Source organism: Cherax quadricarinatus, unplaced genomic scaffold (assembly GCF_038502225.1).
Source record: "Cherax quadricarinatus isolate ZL_2023a unplaced genomic scaffold, ASM3850222v1 Contig30, whole genome shotgun sequence".
Classification (NCBI taxonomy): domain Eukaryota; kingdom Metazoa; phylum Arthropoda; class Malacostraca; order Decapoda; family Parastacidae; genus Cherax; species Cherax quadricarinatus.
The window spans coordinates 392,841-415,433 of NW_027195056.1; the positions used below are offsets into that span (position 1 = coordinate 392,841).

Genomic DNA, 22,593 nt, shown 5'->3' on the forward strand with positions numbered 1-22,593 from the left:
AGTGATCATTTTCCTATCATGCTCACCGCACATACGTATTCTCGACCTCTTTGTATCCCAGGTTGGCAGTCTGAATGGGTGAATTGGGCCATTTACTCACGTCAAACTGTTTTTAGACAGGAACCTTCTTTGTCCTCCTCTGACGAGTTGTTACAATTCCAGTGGTACCTCAAGTTATGAACTTAATTCGTTCCAGAAGGCTGTTCGAGTGCCGATACCGAACGAATTTGTTCCCATAAGGAATATTGTAAATTTGATTAGTCTATTTTGGACCCCCAAAAATACACTTACAAAAGAACTTACAAAAATACACTTACATAATTGTTCGAGTTGGGAGCTGTTCGAAACTCGGGGTACCACTGTACCTCAAACTTTGAGCTGCCACTCTCAGAAATGTGCCTTGGTATATAGTGGAACTTTATAACTGACTGTATACAGTGAAACTTTAAAAGACAAACTGTAGATTTAATAACAAAAAAAGGCACAATACCGTGACTGGAACGATACACAAATAACCCGCACATAAAAGAGAGAAGCTTATGATGATGTTTCGGTCCGACTTGGACCATTGACGTCGTCGTAAGCTTCTCTCTTTTATGTGAGGGTTATTTGTGTAGATTTAATTGCTGAAACCTTCAAAATTCAGGGGAGCACAGCCCCCTCCTGCTCTCTGGTGACCCCCAGCTCATTTCTCAGAGGGGGCAGCAACCCCCTTCACAAAACCCTGGCCAAGAAACTGCAACGATCATTAAGGTTATCAGTTTAATAAACAAATTCCACTATAAAAGTTCTATACATGTATTAGTAAGAACAAAGTTCGTCTAGTGTATAAGGGCCGTCCCGAACTTACAAACACTTATATAAACGTGTAAGATTATTATTAAACTTCTTCTATGATACACTTGTACGATCATTATTATTAAACTTGAACCCCAAGGATACATTTTACTTATATCTATTGAGGGTTCTAAATTATTATTATTATTATTACGTATGGTTGTGTGGGTCCAGGTTATAGTCACACAGTATTGTATATTTAAGCCTAGGATAATGTAGGATAATCTAGAATAGCCCAAGGGTAATCTTGGTTAACTCTAGGATAAGCCAGGATAACCCTAGGATAACCCTAGGATAACCCTAATGTAAGCTAGGATGACCCTAAGGTAAGCTAGGATAAGCCAGGATAACCCTAGGATAAGCTAGGATAACCCTAATGTAAGCTAGGATAACCCTAAGGTAAGCTAGGATAAGCCAGGATAACCCTAGGATAAGCTAGGATAACCTTAAGGTAAACTAGGATAACCCTAAGGTAAGCTAGGATAACCCTAGGATAAGCCAGGATAACCCTAGGATAAGCTAGGATAACCCCAGGATAAGCTAGGATAACCATAGGGTAATCTAGGATATCCTCAGGATAACCTAGGATAATTTAAGATAACCTACAATAACCCTAGGATATTCTAGGATAACAGGATAATCTATGATAGCATGAGGATAAGCTAGGTTACCTGGATAAAGCCAGAGTCAGTCACTTGCACCTGGGGTTCAAGACAGTCATGTCAAGCAAGGTAGAGTCGCCTTGTTCCTAACCTCACACGGACTTCTATGAACATCTGATGAACACTGCGCTGTGAACACTGTAAGTGTTCGCAAGTCAGGGACTGTCCCTTGTATACAGTCAGTTCTATTACTAAGCGACTTTATACGGTGCGACTTTGAGAGCGTCTAAACAAGTTTGTCAACTGTGAACAGGTGAGAGGCCTTCATGGTACCAGGCCTTCATGGTACCAGGCCTTCATGGTACCAGGCCTTCATGGTACCAGGCCTTCATGGTACCAGGCCTTCATGGTACCAGGCCTTCATGGTACCAGGCCTTCATGGTACCAGGCCTTCATGGTACCAGGCCTTCAATAGGGGATGATTTTTTTTTCAGTTCCGTCTACAGAAAAATCGCTTTATAGAGAAGATTTATGAAAGAATTGACTGTATGTACGGTTAATTATAGTACAGTTATCTGAAGTACAGTCACCCATTCTTGAAGTACAGTCATCCATTCTTGGAGTAGTCATCCATTCTTGGAGTACAGTCACCCATTCTTGAAGTACAGTCATCCATTCTTGAAGTACAGTCATCCATTCTTGGAGTAGTCATCCATTCTTGGAGTACAGTCACCCATTCTTGAAGTACAGTCATCCATTCTTGAAGTACAGTCATCCATTCTTGGAGTAGTCATCCATTCTTGGAGTACAGTCACCCATTCTTGAAGTACAGTCATCCATTCTTGAAGTACAGTCATCCATTCTTGAAGTACAGTCATCCATTCTTGGAGTACAGTCATCCATTCTTGGAGTACAGTCATCCATTCTTGAAGTACAGTCATCCATTCTTGGAGTACAGTCATCCATTCTTGAAGTACAGTCATCCATTCTTGAAGTACAGTCATCCATTCTTGGAGTACAGTCATCCATTCTTGAAGTACAGTCATCCATTCTTGGAGTACAGTCATCCATTCTTGAAGTACAGTCATCCATTCTTGAAGTACAGTCATCCATTCTTGAAGTACAGTCATCCATTCTTGGAGTACAGTCATCCATTCTTGAAGTACAGTCATCCATTCTTGAAGTACAGTCATCCATTCTTGAAGTACAGTCATCCATTCTTGAAGTACAGTCATCCATTCTTGGAGTACAGTCATCCATTCTTGAAGTACAGTCATCCATTCTTGAAGTACAGTCATCCATTCTTGGAGTACAGTCATCCATTCTTGAAGTACAGTCATCCATTCTTGGAGTACAGTCATCCATTCTTGAAGTAGTCATCCATTCTTGGAGTACAGTCATCCATTCTTGGAGTACAGTCATTCATTCTTGGAGTACAGTCATCCATTCTTGGAGTACAGTCATCCATTCTTGGAGTACAGTCATTCATTCTTGGAGTACAGTCATCCATTCTTGGAGTACAGTCATCCATTCTTGAAGTAGTCATCCATTCTTGAAGTACAGTCATTCATTCTTGGAGTACAGTCATTCATTCTTGGAGTACAGTCATCCATTCTTGGAGTACAGTCATTCATTCTTGGAGTACAGTCATCCATTCTTGGAGTAGTCATCCATTCTTGGAGTACAGTCATCCATTCTTGGAGTACAGTCATCCATTCTTGGAGTACAGTCATCCATTCTTAAAGTACAGTCATCCATTCTTGGAGTACAGTCATCCATTCTTGGAGTACAGTCATCCATTCTTGGGGTACAGTCATCCATTCTTGGAGTACAGTCATTCATTCTTGGAGTACAGTCATCCATTCTTGGAGTACAGTCATCCATTCTTGGAGTACAGTCATCCATTCTTAAAGTACAGTCATCCATTCTTGGAGTACAGTCATCCATTCTTGGAGTACAGTCATCCATTCTTGGAGTACAGTCATCCATTCTTGGAGTACAGTCATCCATTCTTGGAGTACAGTCATCCATTCTTGGAGTACAGTCATCCATTCGTGGAGTACAGTCATCCATTCTTGGAGTACAGTCATCCATTCTTGGAGTACAGTCATCCATTCTTGGAGTACAGTCATCCATTCTTGGAGTACAGTCATCCATTCTTGGAGTACAGTCATCCATTCTTGAAGTACAGTCATCCATTATTACAGTCATCTGTTCTTGAAGTACAGTCATCCATTCTTAAAGTACAGTCATTCACTCATCCAGTAGTGTTCCACTCATCAAGTACAGTCATCCAGTCTTGAAGTACAGTCATCCGGTCTTGGAGTACAGTCATCCAGTCTTGAACTACAGTCATCCAGTTTTGAACTACAGTCATCCAGTTTTGAACTACAGTCATCCAGTCTTGAAGTACAGTCATCCATACGCAGTTGTTGGATGCCTCTGAAGACAGTCTCCAGTTCTCTGGGTTTGGAAGTTAATATTAAAGTTTCACCCATGGATGCGGATAAGTTCTCCATGCTGCGGGATCTGACCAGCAAGTGGCTGGTACTGCTGCCGCTGGGCACCACATTGCTGTAAGTGCCCCGGGCCGTCTTATGGCAAGTGCCACTGCTGAGGCTGGTTGTTCGGAGGCGGTATGAGCCACTGGCAAACTCATCGGGTCCACCGGTGTTGGAGACCCTGTCGTCGTATGGGTGCGTCCTCAGGCGGCGGCGGCGGGTGAAGGTGCACTTGTACACCCGCTTGCCCGAGGGCTCCTTGATGCTGCCCCAGCGAGGCAGTTCATAGCCTGCTCTGAAGCTGGTGATGAAGGTGGAGTTCATGGTCAACACCTGAAAGCCACCGATACTGGTGTTCTCTTTCTCGGTGGTACAACTGGCGCTCTTGGAACTCTTCTGAGATTCTCGGCGGGAGGTGGAAGGTCCAGCCTGATCCACGTTCTCCTTTTCCATGCTGTTCTTCAGGCACTCTTGAAGATACTCTTTGCGACTCTCGGTAATGGCACTCAGCATACCTGAAACACACATGAATACATATAAATACAGGGAATATGTTCCAAGACCTGCCATAGATACCCAAAACCATGGATAGTGCTGAACCCTATAAGTCATTTTTTGTTTACATACATATCTATTTTTAATTATTATTTTGTAAATTACCTGCAGGAGGCTTACAGGGCCTTACTTGAATTATTACCTGCAAGTAATTTGGGTGAGGTAAGTGGGACTCAACCTGTAAACGATCCAAGCAGATCTATGTTTACATGTGTTGTGCTACAAAAGTAGATCTACATTTTTTTTTTTACACATTTTCAAATGTAAAAAAAACAAAAAGAAGATCTACTTGTTTTACATACTTTCAAATGTTGAAAAAACGTATATATACGTTTGGACCGTTTACGGGTTAAATCATAGCAAGTCGCCTAATTGTAACTCCCTCGGTGCCCGCTTCCTCACCACTCTCACAACATTAAATTATTAATTACAATATTAAACATTAATACCAATAAGGGTAAATTATAAAATAATGTGGACTGTATATGACTAGGATTGCTGGGAACACAAAAGAAATTGGTATTAACATTTGCCATTTAATTACTGGAAGACAATGCTGATGGAACACACCCAAACATTACCCTACCAGCTAGGATTTACAATGGCCAATGCAAAAACTACTGTACATTATGGGTAAGCATCACTTAGCTAAGGTGTGTTGTTGGGAAAGATTCACTGAAGTCCTCTATTTTTCCGCCCTGGTTGCCAAATTGTAAGGGCTTCCCACACTATTTATCCCAATTCTTTGGCATGAACGTGTCAGCAATTTCTAAATTATGGCTTGAGGAGAATATATACCAAATAACCTTCGAGAACGCCTGATTACATTGCACAATTCAGTCCAGTATTCACACATTAAATTCAATATGGCGTCTCTCCCAGTATCACTCCCCCGCAGCTGTTCTACGTCCCCTCACTTGAAATTTCTCGCAAGGGTCAAATCGGGATCATATTTTATTACGCAATTATATTATTCATGTTCAACATTTAGGAAATTATGTAAAAAATTTCCACAATACCTATGATGAAGTTTAATTGATAAATTATACAAAATAAGTCTAGAATTATCACTTTTTCACCGATGAGAAGCATTTCCCAACTTTTCTTAGGCTTTGAAGAACTGCCGACTTTTCTACTTATGCACTTTGGGGCCATTATTAAGCAAAATTAAGGGCTATTTTTGGGCCACAGTAAACCGTGGATAACGGAAACCCCAGATATCGAATCCGTGGATATAGGGGTTCTACTGTACATACAAATACTCTCCACAGGTAAGTGGAAAAGAATCCTTCCTGTGTAAGCCATGCGTGTTGTAAGAAACATCTAAAATGCTGGGAACAAGGGGGTAGTAGCCCCTTCTCCTGTATAAATTACTAAATGTAAAAAGTATTTAATATACAGGAGCTCCTTGACTTACAAAATTTCAACTTTATGTTAGTGCAAAAGTAATTACTTTGGAGATGAAACTTAAGATAATTACCCAGCATGAAGGTGACACGTCCCTAACTTGTATTCATTTACTGACTTTTCAATACTGGTATTAAAATAACAAAAAAAGGCACAATACCGTGACTGGAACGATACACAAATAACCCGCACACAGAAGAGAGGAGCTTACGACTTTGTAAATGGTCCAAGTCGGACCGAAATGTCGTCGTAAGTTCCTCTCTTCTATGTGCGGGTTATTTGTGTATAATACTGGTATTTAGTTACAGTAATTATTTGTTTATTTGCTTATTCAGTGACAGTAGTTATTTATTTATCGACAGACGATATTTTTGACTTACAGTGAGGTCATTGGAACATAACCCCATTGTAAGCTGAGGACCACTTGTACATACAAATACTGTACATATAAACATGCGTAAACTCACATAGACACAGTAGACCATTGATTAAAATGCAATCTTCTGTGACATTTTTGATGTACAATGGTTGCAAAATTGCTGCATTTTTTTGATTATGGCTTTGTGAAATTCATCTATGATGGTGCAACTTTATGGGAAAAATTTGGAGTACCACGAGGCTGAACTGCAGGACCTTTCCTCTCAGTCTCGTGGGCAGCCCAGTCTGTGGGTCAGGGCAGCCCAGTCTGTGGGTCAGGGCAGCCCAGTCTGTGGGTCAGGGCAGCCCAGTCTGTGGGTCAGGGCAGCCCAGTCTGTGGGTCAGGCTGCATCGTCCTAGTAAGGAAGGCCTAGCTTACTACCCCATCCTGCTCCTCACGTCTCAGTGCTCTGTGTCTGCAAATCAATTTTTGCTTCGCAAACACAAGACAAATGTGTAACAGAAGATGCCAGCAAGAACTTACATCAGCCAGCAAGAACTTACATCAGCCAACAAGAACTTATATCAGTCAGCAAGAACTTACATCAGCCAACAAGAACTTACATCAGCCAACAAGAACTTATATCAGTCAGCAAGAACTTACATCAGCCAGCAAGAACTTACATCAGCCAACAAGAACTTATATCAGTCAGCAAGAACTTACATCAGCCAACAAGAACTTACATCAGCCAACAAGAACTTATATCAGTCAGCAAGGGAAAAGTGCTCCAAGATTCAAGGGAACAAAGGATCACTTCAGCTTACTACTCTGCAGTAATGCATCAGGTGATGTCAAGAGTAAGCCCAGTGTTATTATTTACCACTCCAAGACTTCCCATGCTTTGAAAGGTGTACAAAAACCCACGTTACCAGGTCTCTGAAGGTCAAACCAGTCAGCATGGAGGACAGAGCAATTAACTGATTTAAACTTCATTCCTGAAGTTCTGTTTCATCTGCATAGCAAGAACCTTGAACTCGGGGTTCTTTTCACACCTGATAATCCCCGTATTCATCCAGAACTCTCAGTGGGTGTGCGTACACATGTAAAAGCTGTGTTTTAACCATTAAATACAACGAATGGATTATGGAGTTATCAGGTTGTTCAAGTGTAACTACACGCAAAAAGTGACATGGAAATTAGTTGCATCAATGGATGCCGACTCTGAGCTTGCAGTGCTACACTTCTGGCCTAAATTTAACATTGCAGATGCCACCAACTATGTTAGAAGTTTATGGAACAAGGTGCCTCAATCAACACTAAGTGCAGCCCGGGGAAAGTTGTGGCCTAGTGTGGCACACTTTCACGGGTTCTCCCTCAGGTGAGAACTAGGTGCAGGAAAGTGTTCACCTGGCAAGGTGATTATCAGATGCAGGAGATTGTTCACCTAGGAAGGTGATGTACACAAACATGATGTGAATAAACTGCTAGATGATGACGAGGGGACAGTCTAAATAGTCCACAAGGAATACTGGCAGAGCTCAACATTTTTTATGGACCATGGAACTTAACCCTATTATACCCTTATGTTCTTTAGTTTGTTTTACACGATACATACACAACACATACACAAGATTCTGGAGTTTATCTGGAGAGAGTTCCGGGGGTCAACGCCCCCGCGGCCCGGTCTGTGACCAGGCCTCCTTAGGTCAGTGTCCCAGGATGCGACCCACACCAGTCGACTAACACCCAGGTACCCATTTTACTGATGGGGAACATAGACAACAGGTGGAAAGAAACACGTCCAATGTTTCTACTCTGGCTGGGAATCGAACCCAGACCCTCACCGTGTGAAGCCAGAGCGTTAACCACCAGAAGTGGCTAGTTTATTGTGCACCCCATATCCATCCTGTGGACGGTAGCGCGAGAGCATATGGATACACAAAAGACCTAGGAACTAGGCCCCAAAGGGTTAACAGGAATACACATGGATTTATATCCACATATCTATATTTCACTTATCTGTTACCTGGAGTTTACCTGGAGAGAGTTCCGGGGGTCAACGCCCCCGCGGCCCGGTCTGTGACCAGGCCTAATACTGGTATTTAGTTACAGTAATTATTTGTTTATTTGCTTATTCAGTGACAGTAGTTATTTATTTATCGACAGACGATATTTTTGACTTACAGTGAGGTCATTGGAACATAACCCCATTGTAAGCTGAGGACCACTTGTACATACAAATACTGTACATATAAACATGCGTAAACTCACATAGACACAGTAGACCATTGATTAAAATGCAATCTTCTGTGACATTTTTGATGTACAATGGTTGCAAAATTGCTGCATTTTTTTGATTATGGCTTTGTGAAATTCATCTATGATGGTGCAACTTTATGGGAAAAATTTGGAGTACCACGAGGCTGAACTGCAGGACCTTTCCTCTCAGTCTCGTGGGCAGCCCAGTCTGTGGGTCAGGGCAGCCCAGTCTGTGGGTCAGGGCAGCCCAGTCTGTGGGTCAGGCTGCATCGTCCTAGTAAGGAAGGCCTAGCTTACTACCCCATCCTGCTCCTCACGTCTCAGTGCTCTGTGTCTGCAAATCAATTTTTGATTCGCAAACACAAGACAAATGTGTAACAGAAGATGCCAGCAAGAACTTACATCAGCCAGCAAGAACTTACATCAACCAACAAGAACTTACATCAGCCAGCAAGAACTTACATCAGCCAACAAGAACTTACATCAGCCAACAAGAACTTACATCAGCCAACAAGAACTTACATCAGCCAACAAGAACTTACATCAGCCAACAAGAACTTACATCAGCCAACAAGAACTTACATCAGCCAACAAGAACTTACATCAGCCAACAAGAACTTACATCAGCCAACAAGAACTTACATCAGCCAACAAGAACTTACATCAGCCAGCAAGAACTTATATCAGCCAACAAGAACTTACATCAGCCAACAAGAACTTACATCAGCCAACAAGAACTTACATCAGCCAACAAGAACTTACATCAGCCAGCAAGAACTTACATCAGCCAACAAGAACTTATATCAGTCAGCAAGGGAAAAGTGCCCCAAGATTCAAGGGAACAAAGGATCACTTCAGCTTACTACTCTGCAGTAATGCATCAGGTGATTTCAAGAGTAAGCCCAGTGTTATTATTTACCACTCCAAGACTTCCCATGCTTTGAAAGGTGTACAAAAACCCATGTTACCAGGTCTCTGAAGGTCAAACCAGTCAGCATGGATGACAGAGCAATTAATTGGTTTAAACTTCATTCCTGAAGTTCTGTTTCATCTGCATAGCAAGAACCTTGAACTCGGGGTTCTTTTCACACCTGATAATCCCCGTATTCATCCAGAACTCTCAGTGGGTGTGCGTACACATGTAAAAGCTGTGTTTTAACCATTAAATACAACGAATGGATTATGGAGTTATCAGGTTGTTCAAGTGTAACTACACGCAAAAAGTGACATGGAAATTAGTTGCATCAATGGATGCCGACTCTGAGCTTGCAGTGCTACACTTCTGGCCTAAATTTAACATTGCAGATGCCACCAACTATGTTAGAAGTTTATGGAACAAGGTGCCTCAATCAACACTAAGTGCAGCCCGGGGAAAGTTGTGGCCTAGTGTGGCACACTTTTTACGGGTTCTCCCTCAGGTGAGAACTAGGTGCAGGAAAGTGTTCACCTGGCAAGGTGATTATCAGATGCAGGAGATTGTTCACCTAGGAAGGTGATGTACACAAACATGATGTGAATAAACTGCTAGATGATGACGAGGGGACACAGTCTAAATAGTCCACAAGGAATACTGGCAGAGCTCAACATTTTTTATGGACCATGGAACTTAACCCTATTATACCCTTATGTTCTTTAGTTTGTTTTACACGATACATACACAACACATACACAAGATTAGATTAGATTTTGCCACCGAAGTGGCTAGTTTATTGTGCACCCCATATCCATCCTGTGGACGGTAGCGCAAGAGCATATGGATACACAAAAGGCCTAGGAACTAGGCCCCAAAGGGTTAACAGGAATACATATGGATTTATATCTACATATCTATAGTTCACTTATCTTTTACAAGCAAATTTAGGAAATTTGCTTAGTATATCTGGTATCTTATTTTCATTAATAAGATATCTTGACATGTCACATAGGTTATTATACTGTCTGTCTCTGTATTCCTCAATGAGTGGACAATTAAGCACATAGCAACACATACACAAGTGTATTGTAATACACACAAATGTATGGTGAAATACACAACACATTCATGGGTGTAGGGTAATACACAGAGGACATATGTAGGTGTATCATACATACCAAGGTCATTGAGAGCGTTGTTGACAGTGCCAATGTTGTATACTTCAGTGGCACTGCTGGCACTGCTGACACTCATCACTATACCTGACAACAAACATATATTATTATCATTGTTATTATTATTTTTTATTTTATTATTGTTATTATTATTATTGTGGGGGGTTAGTGCTTAGCCATATCTTCCCCTCTTGACATATTAATCAATCAATGACTTTCTATGTTATGATCCTATCTCCTCCAGCCTAGGATCTCTCTAGATTATCACAAATGAGCTGACATTCTAAAGGTATCGAAGACACTAAGTGTTTTGGCCATATACGTGTCAGCCGGTGCCCAGGGGCACTCAAGTATCTTGCACTAGTAATCGGGTATCTGTCCCTGGCGATGCTGCAGGCAACACCTACTTAGCGATGGCAGTGCTACTGGTCTAGAGAGTTGAATGAATGGCAGTGGGCTGCAATTCATGGCGAAGGTTGGGTCCTAGATAAGTCGTGGTGTGCAATTCTGATCATCGGGGTTTTGAATCCTAGGTGTTGCCACCTGGTGAGCCTGACAATGGTCACTTCACCAGCCAGTGTACTGGGTAACTACACCTGGGTCTTGGACCAGGAGCTAGGTGTCAATAAGTCACTCCAGCCAGTGTACTGGGCAACAATAAAACAAGAATAACACTGAAACAAGATTTAGATTTTGCCACCAAAGTGGCAAGTTTACTGTGCACAATATATCCATCCTGTGGATGGTAGCACCGAGCTCCGATCAAATCAAATCATATCAAATCAAGATTATTCTCTACAGAGATTACACATTATAGGATATTGTGTGGTTTACATATTATAAAATACTAATTACAGAGAGGGCCACTTTCACATCTAGCATGACAAGGCATTTCAGGTAGACTAAGATACACAATAGGCCTAGGAACTAGGCCCCAGAAGCATTTAAAGGAGTACATCTGGATTTATATCTACAGTTCACTTATCTGTTGCAAGCAAATTTAGAAATTTTGCTTGATATGAATGGAATCTTATTATCATTATCTAGATATATTAACATAAGAACATAAGAAAGGAGGATCACTGCAGCAGGCCTCTTGGCCCATACTAGGCAGGTCCTTTACAATCCATCCCACTAACAAAACATTTGCCCAACCCAATTTTAATGCTACCCAAGAAATAATCTCTGATAACTCTATCTACTCATTTGCAAGTCCCAATCAGATCCAACCCCTCTCACTCATGTATATATACAACCTAAATTTGAAACTACCCAAAGTCCTAGCCTCAATAACCCAACTAGGTAGACTGTTCCACTCATCAACTACCCAATTTCCAAACCAATACTTTCCTATGTCTTTTCTAAATCTAAACTTGTCTAATTTAAATCCATTAAGTCTAATTTAAATCCATTAAATAGGTTATTACACTTCTTTATATTCCTCAATAAGTGGACGATTAAGCAAAGAGTGTTCAAGATAGTGACCATACGCCTGGCTATATACTTTGTATTTTGTTTCATCATCATCTGTGTGTCTGTCAGACTGTCAGAAGTACTTGTAACCAAGCCTAAGCCAGGCTACTACAACATCACACTGCCAGAAGTACTTGTAACTAAGCCTAAGCCTGGCTACTACAACATCACACTGTCAGAAGTACTTGTAACCAAGCCTAAGCCAGGCTACTACAACATCACACTGTCAGAAGTACTTGTAACTAAGCCTAAACCAGGCTACTACAACATCACACTGTCAGAAGTACTTGTAACCAAGCCTAAGCCAGGCTACTACAACATCACACTGTCAGAAGTACTTGTAACTAAGCCTAAGCCAGGCTACTACAACATCACACTGTCAGAAGTACTTGTAACTAAGTCTAAGCCTGGCTACTACAACATCACACTGTCAGAAGTACTTGTAACCAAGCCTAAGCCAGGCTACTACAATATCACACTGTCAGAAGTACTTGTAACTAAGTCTAAGCCTGGCTACTACAACATCACACTGTCAGAAGTACTTGTAACCAAGCCTAAGTCTGGCTACTACAATATCACACTGTCAGAAGTACTTGTAACTAAGCCTAAGCCAGGCTACTACAACATCACACTGTCAGAAGTACTTGTAACCAAGCCTAAGCCAGGCTACTACAACATCACACTGTCAGAAGTACTTGTAACCAAGCCTAAGCCAGGCTACTACAACATCACACTGTCAGAAGTACTTGTAACCAAGCCTAAGCCAGGCTACTACAACATCACACTGTCAGAAGTACTTGTAACTAAGCCTAAGCCAGGCTACTACAACATCACACTGTCAGAAGTACTTGTAACTAAGCCTAAGCCAGGCTACTACAACATCACACTGTCAGAAGTACTTGTAACCAAGCCTAAGCCAGGCTACTACAACATCACACTGTCAGAAGTACTTGTAACCAAGCCTAAGCCAGGCTACTACAACATCACACTGTCAGAAGTACTTGTAACCAAGCCTAAGCCAGGCTACTACAACATCACACTGTCAGAAGTACTTGTAACTAAGCCTAAGCCAGGCTACTACAACATCACACTGTCAGAAGTACTTGTAACTAAGCCTAAGCCAGGCTACTACAACATCACACTGTCAGAAGTACTTGTAACTAAGCCTAAGCCAGGCTACTACAACATCACACTGTCAGAAGTACTTGTAACCAAGCCTAAGCCAGGCTACTACAACATCACACTGTCAGAAGTACTTGTAACCAAGCCTAAGCCAGGCTACTACAACATCACACTGTCAGAAGTACATACTTGTAACTAAGCCTAAGCCAGGCTACTACAACATCACACTGTCAGAAGTACTTGTAACTAAGCCTAAGCCAGGCTATTACAACATCACACTGTCAGAAGTACTTGTAACTAAGCCTAAGCCAGGCTACTACAACATCACACTGTCAGAAGTACTTGTAACTAAGCCTAAGCCTGGCTACTACAACACCACACTGTCAGAAGTACTTGTAACCAAGCCTAAGCCAGGCTACTACAACATCACACTGTCAGAAGTACTTGTAACTAAGCCTAAGCCAGGCTACTACAACATCACACTGTCAGAAGTACTTGTAACTAAGCCTAAGCCAGGCTACTACAACATCACACTGTCAGAAGTACTTGTAACCAAGCCTAAGCCAGGCTACTACAACATCACACTGTCAGAAGTACTTGTAACTAAGCCTAAGCCAGGCTACTACAACATCACACTGTCAGAAGTACTTGTAACTAAGCCTAAGCCAGGCTACTACAACATCACACTGTCAGAAGTACTTGTAACCAAGCCTAAGCCAGGCTACTACAACATCACACTGTCAGAAGTACTTGTAACTAAGCCTAAGCCTGGCTACTACAACATCACACTGTCAGAAGTACTTGTAACTAAGCCTAAGTCTGGCTACTACAACATCACACTGTCAGAAGTACTTGTAACTAAGTCTAAGCCAGGCTACTACAACATCACACTGTCAGAAGTACTTGTAACTAAGTCTAAGCCAGGCTACTACAACATCACACTGTCAGAAGTACTTGTAACTAAGTCTAAGCCAGGCTACTACAACAGAACAAGTCACTCCTCCACAACAGAACAAGTCACTCCTCCACAACAGAACAAGTCACTCCTCCACAACAGAACAAGTCACTCCTACACAACAGAACAAGTCACTCCTCCACAACAGAACAAGTCACTTCTCCACAACAGAACAAGTTACTCCTCCACAACAGAACAAGTCACTCCTCCACAACAGAACAAGTCACTTCTCCACAACAGAACAAGTCACTCCTCCACAACAGAACAAGTCACTCCTCTGCAACACAACAGAACAAGTCACTCCTCCACAACAGAACAAGTCACTCCTCCACAACACAACAGAACAAGTCACTCCTCCACAACAGAAAGTCACTCCTCCACAACAGAACAAGTCACTCCTCCACAACAGAACAAGTCACTTCTCCACAACAGAACAAGTCACTCCTCCACAACAGAACAAGTCACTCCTCCACAACACAACAGAACAAGTCACTCCTCCACAACAGAACAAGTCACTCCTCCACAACACAACAGAACAAGTCACTCCTCCACAACAGAACAAGACACTCCTCCACAACAGAACAAGTCACTCCTCCACAACAGAACAAGTCACTCCTCCACAACAGAACAAGTCACTCCTCCACAACAGAACAAGTCACTCCTCCACAACAGAACAAGTCACTCCTCCACAAAAGAACAAGTCACTCCTCCACAACAGAACAAGTCACTCCTCCACAACAGAACAAGTCACTCCTCCACAACAGAACAGCACACTCCTCCACAACAGAACAAGTCACTCCTCCACAACAGAACAAGTCACTCCTCCACAACAGAAGTCACTCCTCCACAACAGGACAAGTCACTCCTCCACAACAGAACAAGTCACTCCTCCACAACACAACAGAGCAAGTCACTCCTCCACAACAGAACAAGTCACTCCACAACAGAACAAAAACAGAACAAATCACTCCACAACAGAACAAGTCAATCCTCCACAACAGAACAAGTCACTCCTCCACAACAGAACAAGTCACTCCTCCACAACAGAACAAGTCACTCCTCCACAACAGAACAAGTCACTCCTCCACAACAGAACAAGTCACTCCTCCACAACAGAACAAGTCACTCCTCCACAACAGAACAAGTCACTCCTCCACAACAGAACAAGTCACTCCTCCACAACAGAACAAGTCACTCCTCCACAACAGAACAAGTCACTCCTCCACAACAGAACAAGTCACTCCTCCACAACAGAACAAGTCACTCCTCCACAACAGAACAAGTCACTCCTCTGCAACAGAACAAGTCACTCCTCCACAACAGAACAAGTCACTCCTCCACAACAGAACAAGCCACTCCTCCACAACAGAACAAGTCACTCCTCCACAACAGAACAAGTCACTCCTCCACAACAGAACAAGTCACTCCTCCACAACAGAACAAGCCACTCCTCCACAACAGAACAAGTCACTCCTCCACAACAGAACAAGTCACTCCTCCACAACAGAACAAATCACTCCTCCATAACAGAACAAGTCACTCTTCCACAACAGAACAAGTCACTCCTCCACAACAGAACAAGTCACTCCTCCACAACAGAACAGGTCACTCCTCCACAACAGAACAAGTCACTTCTCCACAACAGAACAAGTTACTCCTCCACAACAGAACAAGTCACTCCTCCACAACAGAACAAGTCACTTCTCCACAACAGAACAAGTCACTCCTCCACAACAGAACAAGTCACTCCTCCACAACACAACAGAACAAGTCACTCCTCCACAACAGAACAAGTCACTCCTCCACAACACAACAGAACAAGTCACTCCTCCACAACAGAACAAGTCACTCCTCCACAACAGAACAAGTCACTCCTCCACAACAGAACAAGTCACTTCTCCACAACAGAACAAGTCACTCCTCCACAACAGAACAAGTCACTCCTCCACAACAGAACAAGTCACTCCTCCACAACACAACAGAACAAGTCACTCCTCCACAACAGAACAAGACACTCCTCCACAACAGAACAAGTCACTCATCCACAACAGAACAAGTCACTCCTCCACAAAAGAACAAGTCACTCCTCCACAACAGAATAAGTCACTCCTCCACAACAGAACAAGTCACTCCTCCACAACATAACAAGTCACTCCTTCACAACAGAACAACAGAACAAGTCACTCCTCCACAACAGAACAAGTCACTCCTCCACAACAGAACAGCACACTCCTCCACAACAGAACAAGTCACTCCTCCACAACAGAACAAGTCACTCCTCCACAACAGAACAAGTCACTCCTCCACAACAGAAGTCACTCCTCCACAACAGGACAAGTCACTCCTCCACAACAGAACAAGTCACTCCTCCACAACAGAACAGCACACTCCTCCACAACAGAACAAGTCACTCCTCCACAACAGAACAAGTCACTCCTCCACAACAGAACAAGTCACTCCTCCACAACAGAAGTCACTCCTCCACAACAGGACAAGTCACTCCTCCACAACAGAACAAGTCACTCCTCCACAACACAACAGAGCAAGTCACTCCTCCACAACAGAACAAGTCACTCCACAACAGAGCAAAAACAGAACAAATCACTCCACAACAGAACAAGTCAATCCTCCACAACAGAACAAGTCACTCCTCCACAACAGAACAAGTCACTCCTCCACAACAGAACAAGTCACTCCTCCACAACAGAACAAGTCACTCCTCCACAACATAACAAGTCACTCCTCCCCAACAGAACAAGTCACTCCTCCACAACAGAGCAACAACAGAACAGGTCACTCCTCCACAACAGAGCAACAACAGAACAAGTCACTCCTCCACAACAGGACAACAACATAACAAGTCACTCCTACACAACGGAACAAGTCACTCCTCCACAACAGAACAAGTCACTCCTCCACAACAGAACAAGTCACTCCTCCACATCAGAACAAGTCACTCCTCCACAACAGAACAAGTCACTCCACAACAGAACAAGTCACTCCACAACAGAACAAGTCACTCCTACACAACGGAACAAGTCACTCCTCCACAACAGAACAAGTCACTCCTCCACAACAGAACAAGTCACTCCTCCACATCAGAACAAGTCACTCCTCCACAACAGAACAAGTCACTCCACAACAGAACAAGTCACTCCACAACAGAACAAGTCACTCCTCCACAAAAGAACAACAACAGAACAAGTCACTCCTCCACAACAGAACAAGTCACTCCTCCACAACAGAACAAGTCACTCCTCCACAACAGAACAACAACAGAACAAGTCACTCCTCCACAACAGGACAACAACAGAACAAGTCACTCCTCCACAACAGGACAACAACAGAACAAGTCACTCCTCCACAACAGAACAAGTCACTCCCAACAGAACAAGTCACTCCTCCACAACAGGACAACAACAGAACAAGTCACTCCTCCACAACAGGACAACAACAGAACAAGTCACTCCACAACAGAACAAGTCATTCCACAACAGAACAAGTCACTCCTCCACAACAGAACAAGTCACTCCTCCACAACAGAACAAGTCACTTCTCCACAACAGAACAACAGAACAAGTCACTCCTCCACAAAAGAACAACAGAACAAGTCACTCCTCCACAACAGAACAAGTCCTCCACAACAGAACAAGTCACTCCTCCACAACAGAACAACAACAGAACAAGTCACTCCTCCACAACAGAACAAGTCACTCCTCCACAACAGAACAACAACAGAACAAGTCACTCCTCCACAACAGAACAACAACAGAACAAGTCACTCCTCCACAACAGAATAAGTCACTCCTCCACAACAGACCAAGTCATTCCTCCACCACAGAACAAATCACTCCTCCACAACAGAACAAGTCACTCCTCCACAACAGAACAACAACAGAACAAGTCACTCCTCCACAACAGAACAACAACAGAACAAGTCACTCCTCCACAACAGAACAAGTCACTCCACTACAGAACAAGTCACTCCTCCACAACAGAACAACAGAACAAGTCACTCCTCCACAACAGGACAACAACAGAACAAGTCACTCCTCCACAACAGAACAAGTCACTCCTCCACAACAGAACAAGTCACTCCACAACAGAACAAGTCACTCCACAACAGAACAACAACAGAACAAGTCACTCCTGCACAACAGGACAACAACAGAACAACAGAACAAGTCACTCCTCCACAACAGGACAACAACAGAACAAGTCACTCCACAACAGAACAAGTCACTCCTCCACAACAGGAAAACAACAGAACATGTCACTCCGCAACAGAACAAGTCACTCCACAACAGAACAAGTCACTCCTCCACAACAGAACAAGTCACTCCTCAACAACAGAACAAGTCAGTCCACAACAGAACAACAACAGAACAAGTCACTCCTCCCCAACAGGACAACAACAGAACAACAGAATAAGTCCCTCCTCCACAACAGGACAACAACAGAACAAGTCACTCCACAACAGAACAAGTCACTCCTCCACAACATAACAAGTCACTCCTCCAGTACAGAACAAGTCACTCCTCCACAACAGAACAACAGAACAAGTCACTCCTCCACAACAGGACAACAACAGAACAAGTCACTCCACAACAGAACAAGTCACTCCACAACAGAACAACAACATAACAAGTCACTCCTCCACAACAGGACAACAACAGAACAAGTCACTCCTCCACAACAGGACAACAACAGAACAAGTCACTCCACAACAGAACAAGTCACTCCACAACAGAACAAGTCACTCCACAACAGAACAAGTTACTCCACAACAGAACAAGTCACTCCACAACAGAACAAGTCACTCCTCCACAACAGAACAAGTCAGTCCTCCACAACAGAACAAGTCACTCCTCCACAACAGAACAAGTCACTCCTCCACAACAGAACAAGTCACTCCTCCACAACAGAACAAGTCACTCCTCCACAACAGAACAGAACAAGTCACTCCTCCACAACAGAACAGAACAAGTCACTCCTCCACAACAGAACAAGTCACTCCTCCACAACAGAACAAGTCAGTCCTCCACAACAGAACAAGTCACTCCTCCACAACACAACAAGTCAGTCCTCCACAACAGAACAAGTCACTCCTCCACAACAGAACAAGTCACTCCTCCACAACAGAACAACAGAACAAGTCACTCCTCCAAATAAGAACAAGTCACTCCTCCACAACAGAACAAGTCACTCCTCCACAACAGAACAAGTCACTCCTCCACAACAGAACAAGTCACTCCTCCACAACAGAACAAGTCACTCCTCCACAACAGAACAAGTCACTCCTTCACAACAGAACAAGTCACTCCTCCACAACAGAACAAGTCACTCCTCCACAACAGAACAAGTCACTCCTCCACAACAGAACAAGTCACTCCTCCACAATAGAACAAGTCACTCCTCCACAACAGAACAAGTCACTCCTCCACAACAGAACAAGTCACTCCTCCACAACAGAACAAGTCACTCCTCCACAACAGAACAAGTCACTCCTCCACAACAGAACAAGTCACTCCTCCACAACAGAACAAGTCACTCCTCCACAACAGAACAAGTCACTCCTCCACAACAGGACAAGTCACTCCTCCACAACAGAACAAGTCACTCCTCCACAACAGAACAACAGAACAAGTCACTCCTCCACAACAGAACAAGTCACTCCTCCACAATAGAACAAGTCACTCCTCCACAACAGAACAACAGAACAAGTCACTCCTCCACAACAGAACAAGTCACTCCTCCACAACAGAACAACAGAACAAGTCACTCCTCCACAACAGAACAAGTCACTCCTCCACAACAGAACAAGCCACTCCTTCACAACAGAACAAGCCACTCCTCCACAACAGAACAAGTCACTCCTCCACAACAGAACAAGTCACTCCTCCACAACAGAACAAGTCACTCCTCCACAACAGAACAAGTCACTCCTCCACAACAGAACAAGTCACTCCTCCACAACAGAACAACAGAACAAGTCACTCCTCCACAACAGAACAAGCCACTCCTCCACAACAGAACAAGTCACTCCTCCACAACAGAACAAGCCACTCCTCCACAACAGAACAAGTCACTCCTCCACAACAGAACAAGTCACTCCTCCACAACAGAACAAGTCACTCCTCCAGAACAGAACAAGTCACTCCTCCACAACAGAACAACAGAACAAGTCACTCCTCCACAACAGAACAAGCCACTCCTCCACAACAGAACAAGTCACTCCTCCACAACAGAACAAGTCACTCCTCCAGAACAGAACAAGTCACTCCTCCACAACAGAACAACAGAACAAGTCACTCCTCCACAACAGAACAAGTCACTCCTCCACAACAGAACAAGTCACTCCTCCACAACAGAACAAGTCACTCCTCCACAACAGAACAAGTCACTCCACCACAACAGAACAACAGAACAAGTCACTAACCACCACCTTTAACCTCCCCCCACCAGCCTCCCCCACCTTCCCTCCCCCTCCTCCCCCACCACAACCCCCCACCAACGCCCCAGGTAGACACCCAGGTAGATAAAACTAGATAAAACCCACCTGAAGCTGAAATAAAACCTTAAAACAGAGAGAAGTAGCGGCGGCGGCGGCGGCGGCCATGACACTCACTGAGAATGTAAACAAACTTATGTAAATAAAGGTTTTTTACGGTTTACAGTTTACACTGAGGGTTTTTGGCCCTTTTTTAACTTGGTTTTGGTTATCTGGGATTTTTTAAGTGGTTTTCGGATTAGTTTGAGGTTTATTTGTGTGGTTTAATGTGTTTTTTAACGATTTGCGGGATAACTATTTTAAAATTGTTATTATTTTTACTTCTCACGGTTTAAACTGAGGGTTTAACTTTTATATTCTACCTGGTTTTGGTTTACTGAGATTTTTCAATAGGGTTTTAGTGGCTTTGGTTTAGGTTAATGTGGTTTTTTACGGTTTTAATTGATTTTTAGCTATAACTATTTTAAAACAAATAATACTTTTACGGTTTAGTTTACCCTGAAAGGTCCGGGGTTTTTTTTTTTTGTTTTTTTGGTTTACTGATATTATTTAATGCGGTTTTCGAAGTTTTGGTTTTTGTTAATGTGGTTTTTCTGGGTTTTATTCGATAACTATTTTATAACCATTATTACTTTTACCATTTACAATTTACAGAAGGTTTCCAGGGGTCCACGCCCCCCGGAACGGTCTGTGACAAGGCCTCATAGTGGATCAGGGTCTGATCAAGCAGGCTGTTGCTGCTGGCTGCACGCAAACTAACGTACGAACACAGCCTGGTTGGTCAGGTACTGACTTGAGGTGCCTGTCCGGTGCCTTATTGAAGACTGCCAGGGGTCTTGAAGACAGCCAGGGGTCTTGAAGACAACCAGGGGTCTTGAAGACAGCCAGGGGTCTTGAAGACAGCCAGGGGTCTTGAAGACTGCCAGGGGTCTTGAAGACAGCCAGGGGTCTTGAAGACAGCCAGGGGTCTTGAAGACAGCCAGGGGTCCTGAAGACAGCCAGGGGTCTTGAAGACAGCCAGGGGTCTTGAAGACAACCAGGGGTCTTGAAAACAACCAGGGGTCTTGAAGACAGCCAAGGATCTTGAAGACAACCAGGGATCTTGAAGACAACCAGGGGTCTTGAAAACAACCAGGGGTCTTGAAGACAACCAGGGGTCTTGAAGACAGCCAGGGGTCTTGAAGACAACCAGGGGTCTTGAAGACAACCAGGGGTCTTGAAGACAGCCAGGGGTCTTGAAGACAGCCAAGGATCTTGAAGACAACCAGGGATCTTGAAGACAACCAGGGGTCTTGAAAACAACCAGGGGTCTTGAAGACAACCAGGGGTCTTGAAGACAACCAGGGGTCTTGAAGACAACCAGGGGTCTTGAAAACAACCAGGGGTCTTGAAGACAGCCAGGGGTCTTGAAGATAACCAGGGGTCTTGAAGACAGCCAGGGGTCTTGAAGACAACCAGGGGGTCTTGAAGACGGCCAGGGGTCTTGAAGACAGTCGGGGTCTTGAAGACAGGGGGTCTTGAAGACAGGGGTCTTGAAGACGGCCAGGAGCCTTGAAGACAGCCAGGAGTCTTGAAGACAGCCAGGGGTCTTGAAGACAGCCAGGGGTCTTGAAGACAGCCAGGGGTCTTGAAGGCAGCCAGGAGTCTTGAAGACATCCAGAAGTCTTGAAGACAACCAGGGGTCTTGAAGACAACCAGGGGTCTTGAAGACAGCCAGGGGTCTTGAAGACAGCAAGGGGTCTTGAAGACAGCCAGAAGTCTTGAAGACAACCAGGGGTCTTGAAGACAACCAGGAGTCTTGAAGATGGCCAGAAGTCTTGAAGACAACCAGGGGTCTTGAAGACAGCCAGAAGTCTTAAAGACAACCAAGTGTCTTGAAGACAACCAGGAGTCTTGAAGATGGCCAGAAGTCTTGAAGACAACCA

General features: G+C 43.6%; 1 protein-coding gene across 3 annotated transcripts; it reads right to left on the reverse strand.

Moving 5' to 3' along the window:
- Window positions 1-747: 747 nt before the first annotated feature.
- LOC128701034 (uncharacterized) lies at window positions 748-20,800 on the reverse strand. 3 transcript variants are annotated; one of them, XM_053794588.2, is made up of 3 exons: window positions 20,717-20,800; window positions 10,611-10,694; window positions 748-4,455 (listed from the first exon to the last, which is right to left on the reverse strand). In XM_053794588.2, exons 2-3 carry the CDS (start codon window positions 10,684-10,686, stop codon window positions 3,719-3,721), a joined length of 813 nt encoding a protein of 270 aa, XP_053650563.2. In that variant the 5' UTR covers window positions 10,687-10,694; window positions 20,717-20,800; the 3' UTR covers window positions 748-3,718. The 3 variants fall into 3 exon arrangements, with proteins under 3 accessions (XP_053650563.2, XP_069935963.1, XP_069935962.1); XM_070079862.1 differs by having other exon boundaries at window positions 10,611-10,688; window positions 20,717-20,782; XM_070079861.1 differs by lacking the exon at window positions 20,717-20,800 and adding an exon at window positions 20,597-20,621.
- Window positions 20,801-22,593: the final 1,793 nt, after the last annotated feature.

Bases quoted from the DNA above. Each gene is read 5' to 3' on its own strand.
- LOC128701034 (XM_053794588.2), bottom strand. From the start codon at position 10,686: ATGAGTGTCAGCAGTGCCAGCAGTGCCACTGAAGTATACAACATTGGC. The intron at 4,456-10,610 runs GTATGTATGATA...TGTGTGTTTCAG, and splicing joins CAACGCTCTCAATGACCTTG to GTATGCTGAGTGCCATTACC.